This window comes from Rhinolophus hipposideros (genome assembly GCF_964194185.1).
Source record: "Rhinolophus hipposideros genome assembly, chromosome: 21".
Classification (NCBI taxonomy): Eukaryota; Metazoa; Chordata; class Mammalia; order Chiroptera; family Rhinolophidae; genus Rhinolophus; species Rhinolophus hipposideros.
The window spans coordinates 16,680,469-16,691,294 of NC_138067.1; the positions used below are offsets into that span (position 1 = coordinate 16,680,469).

The window sequence follows — 10,826 nt, forward strand, 5'->3', positions numbered from 1 at the left end:
TTAAGATCTAGAGTGATATCACCCCTAATACCTGGTATTGGTAATTTGGGCCTTCTCTATTTCATGGTTAGTCTAGCTAAAGGATCCATATTATTGATCTTTTCAAAGAACTAACTTTTGGTTTCATTGATATTTCTCTATTCATTGGTTTCTGATTTTATTATTTCCTTCGTTATATTTACTTTGAGTTTAACTTACTTTATTTTCTAGTTTCTCAGGTGGAAAATAAAATAATCTGAAACTTCTCCTTTCCTTACTTACGTAAGCATTAATGCTATAAATATTCCTCTAAACACTGCTTTTGCAGCATCCCACAGTTTAATATTGTGTTTCTCAGTTGTGTCATTTGGTTAAAAACATTTCTAATTTCCTTCATTATTTATTCTTTGACACAAAGGTTTATGTTTTTTTTCTTTTGGTTTGATTTTTTTTTAGTACTGAGTTGTTTAATTTGCAGATATTTGGGACTTTTCTAGATGTTTTGTTTATATTCATTTCTAATTTCATTCCATGTAGTCAGAGAACACATTCTGTGGGATTTTTCTTTTGCTGTCTAGTTCTGTTTTGTGAAGGTATCTGGGGAGATTCAAAGATATGCTGTGTTGATCATCTTCCCAATATTTTCCTAACAATATCTACTCTCAAGATTTTTCCTTATGTAATAGTCTCAGTGCATCCAAAATGACCCAACTTACACTGAAATAAAATTAATCTATTAATTCAACAGGTTTTTATTATGCTTTAAAATAAGTCTCTTCAAGTATAATTTAGAAAATAATGAATACTTACTATTATTTGCAAGAGTGAGTCCAATAAATGAACAAATAGGGCGAATTATCTCTGGTTTTATGCAATTTATTAGCCAGTCATTTGCATGTGGGAAAAGTGAACAGCAAAGCATTTGATTTTCATCTGAAAAGGAAACAAAGTCAATTATGTTTTAATATATTTGGAAAACATCAATTTTCATTTTTAAAAATTTTTATCTTTAACTATTTAAGATAATTACCATTTTGAGGATTGTTGACACAGACACACAAAGTACTACACACTGAAGACCACAACTGATAATTCTGGAAAACACTTTTATCTGACAAATTCAACTCATATTTTGAAAGACCTATCCTATTAGATTAAAAAGAAAAAGAAGTAAATTAATACAAATGTGTTAAGGTTTTATGTAATAAATAATTAATAACAAGAAATTTGTATTAGTTTACCTGAACAACTGTGACAGAACTTTAATACAACCTGTTTCTCTCACAAGCGTTTGTCCAATCCCTTAAAAAAATAGCCAAATATTACATGAATATGACTTTTGTTTAGAAATAATTTTGCAGGACTGGAAAACATTTAAGTAGTACTATTAATAAATAACTTTCAATCACTTTAACACAGAATTACAATAGATAAAAATCAGTAATCAAGATTATGGAAAATACATGATCTTATTAGCAATAAATAATTAAATATTGGCAAAAATACCTTAAAAAAGATTATGGGAAATATATTACTTATGCTGAGAATATGACCACGCAAATTACCCCTAAAATTATAATACACTTATTTTGCATGGTTCTGTGTTACAATGCCAAAATATGCTCCAAAACGTATAGAAAAATAGACATCAAAACAATAAGCATTTTAAATGCTTATAAAATTTTTAAGAATTTGAAGATTTAAATAAAGCTGTGTTAAAAAACAACTTTAGCCTGAGCAGTAAGTATACAGAACACACTATACTATCTTTGCAACTTTTCTGTTAATCTAATCTAAAATTATTCCAAAATAAAACAAAAACAAAAAATTCCTGCCCCCCCAAAACAAAACTACTTCAGCCAAGAGCTATATGAAATTTAAGGCCATTGTTGACTCATACAGTAAACACTGTAACTAAATGGCCAACTCAGTGGAAAATCAACTAACCTAATTCATCAAATGCCTCTCTTTTGCTTTTAAAGCTGTTCTTTTTCAAGTGTTAATTAAATAATACAAATCACTTTACTATTTCTTAAAATTAATAAATATCAAATTAACTACATGCTATTAATTCTCTTTTCTTAAAGCTAGTAGTTCTCAGAAGTTAATAAGAAAAAATACACTGCTATAAAGATTAGAATAAAAAAATTAATAATGATTGTTCCAATTAATTATTTTTAAAACTGTTTCTACAACATAAAAGAATATACTTACTGTTATTTGAAACTAGAACCAAAATAACATAAACAGACATTCTTTTCAAATTTGTGTTTGAATCATTAGATAAGAACAAAATCAAGTCTTCAAACAATTCTGAAGTGCACAAAGTCTGCTGACAGTAAACTGAAATATAAAAGCAAAATTTTAATTTCTACGCATAGCACAAATCAGATCTCATTTCATTGACATTTATTGGTCATATAACAAAATTTCTGATAAATTGGTATGTGTTTAGTCAACTAACAGACCAAAGAGGCAATATCTTAATCAGAAGTACTTTATCTAGGTTCTAAAAAATGTACTGCAATCCCTTAGAATTTCCAATAAAAACCTAACTGAACAAAAAATTAAATATGACAAAAACTTAAGAAGATAAGTAAGAAAACATAGCCAGAGAAAAATTTCAGAAAAGTCAGAAACCTGCTTTTAGAAAACAGAGGGACAAATGATACTTGTGCTATATTTTAAGACTTTTCTAGAAATAAAAATGTCTCTCCAAAAAGCTAAAATGATACTTCTGTGAAACCATGGAGCTTTTTTGTGATAATTATGCAATAAACAGAATCTTAAAAAATAATTTAAACACAGGGATATAATCAGTATTTTACCCAGTGTCTAGAATCAGCTATTAAACTCTCTCTAAGACAAGGACAATGTCTTATTTACCTCCAATGCCCAGCACACAGCTTTATTCTTAACAAGTGATGAACAAAGATTCAATGGATGAAAATGTAAGAATATAAAGTTGTTTAACAAACCAATGGTTTATATTCAACCTTATTTCAGGTATACTACAGAAAAATGTTTTTGCCAACATGCATTTGTATACCCAGAGCATATTTATTCACATACAAGATGGCTGTAGGTTATCTTCATCTTTTGATTTACATACTTGGATATATAGACAATGAACAGAATAGAAAAGCCAGTGATAGACCCACCACATCTGAAAATAAATTAAGTGATGATGGCATCATCTCAAATCAATATGAAAAAGATTTACCTTTTAATAAGAATGTTAGGAGAGCTGGATTGCCATATAAAAAAGATAAAACTGGAACCATTCATCACACCACACCTCAGGAAAATTCAAAAAGGATCAAAAATTAAAAGTAAAATAAAAAACAAGTAACAAAAGAAAATGTGGGTGGATCCCCGTGTAACCTGGGACTATGGAAAACTTTCCTCTGGCTCAAAATACAGAAACAAAAAGGGGAAAGAAGGATGAGTTTTATTTCCATCAAAATAAAAAACTTAAGCATGGTAGTAAAGACAAAGTAAAAAAAAAGTTTCCAACTAAGGTAAGAAGAATTGTGAAAGTTTTTGAAATGGGCAGAAATGATTACTGCATGTCCTGTCTAGGATATCCTTCTAGATTATCTGTGCCCTTTCACTGTCTTTGGGCTATTTTACAACTATGTAAATTGTAGAAAACTGATAGTAATGCAAGTTATTCTTGTCCACAGAAATACAAAACATTTTTGACAGTAGAATGCAATTAATTATTGCCCTGCAGATACTGACCAGTTGTGTGCCTATTTGTAAATCTATTTCAGCATTCCTAAATGCCTATTTGTTTTTTTTCCATAGCCTTTGAAATAGCTGTAATATTTTACCAGTTCCTTATTAGTTAATAAGTTAAATATAATAAGTTAAATATAATCTCTGGCATGCATTAATTTAAATAAATAGAATACCTGTATAAAGCTATACAGACAGGTAAAATATGAATTTAATTTTAAAATTATTTTTTAGTAGATTGTTAAAGTATATAACAATGCTTGAAGGATAATAAAATAAAGCTTTTATATTTTACCATCTTGTTCTGCAACAGTTCCTAATGTATATAAGGCTGCTTCTTTTACCATGCTATGTTCACTTGACTTTGCAAGATTTTGTACAAACATCAAACCACCAATTTCCCGAAAATAAACACCAGCATCACCTGTAGGGTGTAGAGATAAAACAAAATAGAAATGATATTTATTGACTATTCTTTTAAAGGGAAAACAAATCACATAAGCAGAAACATAGTTGCAGAGCAACTGAGTGGAAGAAAAATAAGTATGTATATTTCATATATCACAATACTAAAGAACTAGAATCACAGATAAAAATTCACTATCGGGCTGGCCCGGTGGCTCAAACGGTTAGAGCTCCATGCTCCTAACTCCGAAGGCTGCTGGTTCGATTCCCACATGGGCCAGTGGGCTTTCAACCACAAGGTTGCCAGTTTGATTCCACGACTCCCACAAGGGATTGTGGGCTGCGCCCCCTGCAACTAGCAATGGCAACTGGACCTAGAGCTGAGCTGTGCCCTCCACAATTAAGACTGAAAGGACAACAACCTGAAGCTGAACAGCACCCTCCACAACTAAGACTGAAAGGACAACAACTTGACGTGGCAAAAAGTCCTGGAAGTACACACTGTTCCCCCAATAAAGTCCTGTCCCCCTTCTCCAATAAAATCTTTAAAAAAAATTCACTATCATGTCTTACTGTTTTGTTGACAAATTGAATGAATAGTGACCAAAGCTTCCTTTTGTGATAAAGGATTGTCCATTTGATACTTCAGACACTCCAATAATAAGTTCAGGTCAGTCTTCATTTCTAAAGAACAAAAACTTCATTATTTTAAACCAAATGTTTCAAAATATAACTTAAAATTTCCCTTTCTAAATACATATCTTTGTAATGTTTGCTTTTGAAATAATAAGTATGCATTACTTTTATATTCTAACAAACAATGAATACATATAAAAGAAATATGTTCCTGAAATAAAAAGAACTTGAAATGAACTTCTTAAAATTATTTGATTGCCCCTTTCATGAAATATAGGAATAGAAAATCCAGGTATTATTCTCTTTATAAATAAAGCTACACTGGTTTAAATACCTGCCATTTAGAAATGAGCTGAATAAAAATGAAAATATAACATCTTAGAATTGGTGGGATGCTACTAAAGCAGTATTTAAGAGGAAATTTATTAACACTAAATGCCGATATTACAAAATTTAAAAAAGGTCTCATATTAATGCCCTCTGCTTCCACCTTAAGAAACTAGGCAAAAAGTAAATTAAACCCAAAGTAATTGAAAGGAAAGAAATTATAAAGATCAAAGCTGTAATCAATGATATAGAAAACAGAAAAACAATAGAGCTGGTTCTTTGAAAAGATCAGTAAAACTGATAAACCTCTAGACAAAATTGATCAGAAATAAAGAAGCAAAGACTCAAATAACCAATACCAAAATAAGAGAGATGGCATCACCATGGATTTTACAGATATACAAAAGATAATAATAGGGGTGGCTGGCTAGCTGTTAGAGTGCAGTGCTCTTAACAACAAGGTTGCCGGTTCAATCCCTGTGCCCTCCACAACTAGCTTGAAACAACTACTTGACTTGGAGCTGATGGGTCCTAGAAAAACACACTTAAACAAATGTTAAAAAAAGATAATAATAATTATGTACAATTTCATATCTATAGATTCAATGACTAAGGTGAAATGAACAAATTGCTTGAAAGACACAAATTACCAAAACTCACCCAGAAGAAACAGATAACCTAAATAGTCCTACATCTATGAAAAAAGTTGAAATCACAGTTTAAAACCTTTCTGTAAAGAAAAATCCAGGTTCAGATGGCTTCATTCATAAGTTCTTACAAATATTTAAAGAAATAATATCAATTCTGCACAAACATTTGACACTGATGCTTTCAAGTGGTCCTTCTCACAAAGCATTCTCCTGTCAACAGACTATTATCTAAAAGACTCTAACACTTCTCAACACCTAAATTATGTCACGAGCTATACTTTCTTACAGAAATTGAAAAGGATTCCTGACTGCAAAACAAAAAGGGCTAAGCCCAAAAACCAGGATGGTGATGGGGCATTGTGTGCAAAAAGGACCATGCACCAAAGGGCTGAGTTCAATATAAGAATAACTATGCATCCCTTAAAAAAAAAATTAATCAGTCCAAGCCACAGCCTATAAATACAGAAGGCTCCTTCCCAGTTGGGGAGGTGCTAGTTACAGCACGAGCTCTCCATTCATTGATCAAAAAATAAAGTTTCTGCTCTGCTCTACCAAACTCATTCTCGTTCTATTGACTTCAACAGCACTGGACAGAAGGATCTTGGTTTGGGCCTTCAAACCAGAGGGCCACTAATGCTGATTTCCAAAATACCTCATTCACCTTTTTGAAATGCTTTTCTCCGTCTTTTTTTGAGGACCTTCTTCCTCAGCCAACCCTTATGTGATGGTGTACATTAAGGGGACACTATTCCCCCATTCTTTTAATATTTCCTCTCGGGTTAATCTCCTCCATACCCATGGATTTAATTTACATCTTTCTGAGGAAAACTCTGAAATCTGTGCTTACAGGTATACTTTGATGGTAGTTCTCTCAGGTTCCTAAATTCTTGTATATACCTCCATTAAATCAGCTATCATACAGTATTCTAATTATCTATTAATTATCTATTAATTATCTATCTACAGTATTCGAATTATCTAATTATCAGTATGCCTTTTCCCATTAGAATGTCAGTTTCCTAAAGTCAGTGTGACAGGCACAGAGTAGATGCATGATAAATATTTATGCAAACTGCTGAATCATTCATTTCCTGAATCCTGTCAAATAATCTGCAGTATATCCCACAAATATATTATAAAATTATATATATTACATTATATAATTTCAGGCATATGATCCATGAATTTCTCACCTTGTATTTTCTTTGTGTCCTCACTTTCCATGCTTGTCTGTATTTTTTTTCCTTATAGTTCATCTATAAGATAAAGGTTATTTTCTCAATTTAAATCAATGTTTGAGAATTCAAGAATTATAAATGCAAAGGAGTAGGAAAAGAATAGTTTTTCTGAAACCAGAAGAACAGGGATTAAATCTACAACTTATTAGATGTGTGATACAGGGTGTGCTTAAGTTCTCTGAGGCTCAGTTTCCTCATCTGTAAAGCAGAAAATTCCCATTTCGTAGAGTTGTTACAAGGATGAAATTTGAAAACACAAAAATGCACTTGGCATTCTTAAGTACTACAGGCATTCAACACATTTTACTAATCAATAAACACACAAATGGTTGGTTAACTGAATCTACCTGATCCTCTTCTGGTCCTACTTATTTTCTTTCCTGTATATTTTCAGCCCATCTTTTCAGATTGGGCACCCCTCCATGAATTAGAGGTTTAAAACACACACACAGTCTTTAGAACTGCATTTCTCTTCACAAGCTAAGGTTAATACTAAAAATTTTTCTAACAATGGTGTTTTCAACATAGTATTCCACTATTAAGCTTAAATTTTGTTTGTACATCATTTGTTAGAAGAATTTTTAAAGTAACTGGCAACCCTGATACAGCCTCTTATATGCTTTATTTTAAAATGCTCAACTGATTTTTTAGAAAAATGTATCAGAGTCTAATTAACTTCTTAGAGCCATAAATCAGGACTCACAGAACTCTAAAATTTTTATGTCCCCAACACTACTTGGCTAAAGGGAGATACTGAATCATCCTTTCCATTTTTCATTCTCACTCTCAAAATGAAAATAAGATTACCAAACAAAAAATGTTGAATAATAAATGTGAGCTTTTACAAAGCAATATACAAATATATACTAATTTTTTCATTTTTAACCTAAATATTCCATTAAAAAAAGGAATGGTTAGGTACATTATAGTACATCTGTACAGGATAGTATAGTACAGGATACTGTTTACTTGAAATGTTTAATAACAAGAAAAAATGCTTCTGTTACAATGTTAATCAGAAAGAACAAGATAAAATTTTATCTACAGCATGATCCCTATTATGTAGAGGCAAACATAAAATAAAACTAGAGGGAAAACAGCAACATAATAATTCTTGTCTTTAGCTGGTGGTTCTATAATGTTTTATTCCACTGTTTTCTGTTTTTCACAATTTTTATAATAAAAGTTTCTAATGTTCCACAAGTCCTAGTGTAGGCAAAGGGCTGTTCTTTAAACCAGATAAACATCTTTTTAGTCATTACAACAACCCTACAAGGGAGCTATAAGGATGAAGACAGATGAGGAGAGGGTAAACAATGTGCCCAATTCAAACAGCTAGTAAGTGGTAGGGCTGGAATGAAAACCAAGAAAATCTGAGGTCAGGCCCTATACTCTTGCCCTCATAGCAGTTTTATATTGTCTCCCATATGTAATTATGCATTACATTTGAGCAAATGTTAAAATTTGGAAAAAGACTAAATTTAAAAAAGACATTAAAAAATGTACTGTATCATTTGTGAAAGTTTTGCTTTGTGAGGGAGTTTAAGGGTATTTCCTTCATTTTAATCTATTTTGCTTTTTAATATAATTTTATTTCTTTAAAGAGGGATAACTAATCGTCTTCAAATTGAAACTGAGAACATACACTACCTTTCTAGTCCTGTCTTTCTTATACTATTTTCTAATAAATGGTTACTTCGCACAGTAAAATTATTAAAGTTTGCCAAGTATTTGCATTACTGCAAGTCGTCTATTCACTACCTGAGTGCTTAAAAACATCAACAGCGAAGGACAAGCTGCAACTTTCAAAGGCCTGATCATTATAAAATAACATTTGCAATTATAAAATAGTCTATTCCCAAGAAAAACATCTGCCCAATAAATTTTCGGGAATTTAGTGAATAGATGCAAATTGTAATGAATAAAATATCAACATTTACTGCCTTCTTACAGAAAAAAAAAAAAGCGGGGAAGGGGTGGCATTTTTCTAGATAACAGGAAGAAAACTACCTCCCAGGTTTCACTCAATTTACTACCAATAATAGTACTAACTCAAATTCAAAAAATCTAGCTCAACATTATTGTGCTACCTGGGCTAGAAAATGTTGACATGAAAAGCTTTTTAAAATCTAAATACCACTCCAAAGTATCAGAAAGATAAGGGACATCTTTCTGTGTGAGGCTGGCAGGGCGGAAAATTGTGCCACGCGATGCCATCACTAAGCTGTTGACACTGGATGTCTGCCTTGAACTCATTCGTAGCAGAAAACTCCCCCTAAGGGAGGCGAGGCACGGGGGAAAGGGCCAGAATGCAAGTTTGTTACATCAAGTTTGCTACAACAGCTCAAGTCGGTGGGGAAGCCAGTGAGGTCCAGAAAGCAAGCGGAGGGTCCCAGGAGCCATTAGCATTCCCAGACCCAGTAGGCTGAGGCAGCCCTTTGGCAGAAGTTCTGCTCACGTCATCCCAGTGTGCACAGGTAAGGGTTCCCGACCTCTCTGGGAGGGAAGGCTAAGCCCACCCCGCTCCCTGCATTTCAGTTCATGAGTTCTGAGCTCTGGCTCACCTCAAGAGCTGGAAGGGCTTCTTTTGAAGAGGCTTAAGGGACCAAGGCACCGGTGACAGGCTCCACCACCAAGCGACTCACCAGCAGCGGGTGGCCCGAGCCAGCCGTTACCATGCCCACCCCACCCGTTGCTGTGCAACTCGCGGTCCGCCCGCGACCTGGGGACCCACCTCACCTGTGGTTCCCACCCCTTCCCTACATCAGAATCATCTGGGGAGGCGCCGGCGGATTCTGAAGACCAAGCGGGTCGAAACTGCCAGGCCCTGGACACCTGACCAAATGGTACGTGCCAATTCTTTGTGCCCCAAGCCGAGGTCGGCTGCCTCCTCGGAAGAGCCCCTTCCCGCCAGCTCAACCTATTCCCTCAAATGGGCTGGTTATGAAAGGAACCGTGAGGCGTTCCGCAACCTAGCGGCTGTGAGGGCAACCGGGCCTGCCGGCCGCAGCCTTCTTTCACCGGAGGCAACCGACCGGCTCCAGGGCCAAACGAAGCTGCAGCTGCGGGAGGACCCGGACACCAACGCACTGCGAGCGGAGGCTGTGGCCTGGAACCTCAAGTCGCCGGCCGGTGGACTCCGCCCTTTCGCCCTCGCCGCCAGTTGGCCGCGTTTCCCGCCGAGCCGGCTAGGGACACTTCCGTGGGGCGGGACTTCCGGAAGTCCCCGCCCCGCGCCAACGCCGAGTCTCTTAGGAGCAAGGGTTAGCAAGCGTGCAGAAACGTCATTTTTAAGTGGTGGAAGGTCACAACTTGAAGGGGGAGATCCTCTCATTTCACCGCCAGGCTTTTAGGGTTCCCTTTACTCACAGGGACGTTCCCCCAAGGAGTTGGTTGGGCAGGCTCCGGGGTTGATGAGGCCGGCTCTGGGACCATGGCCTCAAGAGTCACGTGGGGCACATGTGCGCAGGCTTGAGGGGGGAAGCCATCATAATCTTGAGCCTGGCCCACGTTCCTCTCCCAACCTTCCCTATGCGTTGCATCCTGTTGTTGTTTTCTGATAAAACGAATACATCTGAAATACTTGCTTTTAAAATTCTATGAGTTTTAACAAATAGTTATGGTCATAAAATGAACATAGCTAAAATCTACATACGTATTAAATTCATTAATACTGTAAGAAAAAATACTTTAAGCTATTTCTAATGAAACAGGAGATTTCTATAAGTAACTTTGAAACAGCAAGCCAAAAATAACGACCTCAATTAGAAATGGATAGCTTGTATTCTCTGGGGAAATGACTGCTTCCTTCACCCTCCCCCACTCCCAAAACAACAAGACTACATTATTA

The 10,826-nt window shown here is 35.0% G+C and overlaps 1 protein-coding gene across 1 annotated transcript in view; it reads right to left on the bottom strand.

Annotated features, from left to right (window-relative positions):
* The window catches only part of TERB1 (telomere repeat binding bouquet formation protein 1), a gene marked incomplete at its 5' end in the record, with an annotated part of 29,210 nt that extends 22,248 nt beyond the window's left edge, over positions 1-6,962 (bottom strand). The window contains 7 exons of the mRNA XM_081031452.1: positions 790-912; positions 1,010-1,125; positions 1,221-1,281; positions 2,194-2,322; positions 4,016-4,144; positions 4,699-4,809; positions 6,932-6,962. Of these exons, the coding sequence (XP_080887578.1) occupies positions 790-912; positions 1,010-1,125; positions 1,221-1,281; positions 2,194-2,322; positions 4,016-4,144; positions 4,699-4,809; positions 6,932-6,962 (700 nt within the window). The remainder of the gene's footprint in view (positions 1-789; positions 913-1,009; positions 1,126-1,220; positions 1,282-2,193; positions 2,323-4,015; positions 4,145-4,698; positions 4,810-6,931) is intronic.
* Positions 6,963-10,826: the final 3,864 nt, after the last annotated feature.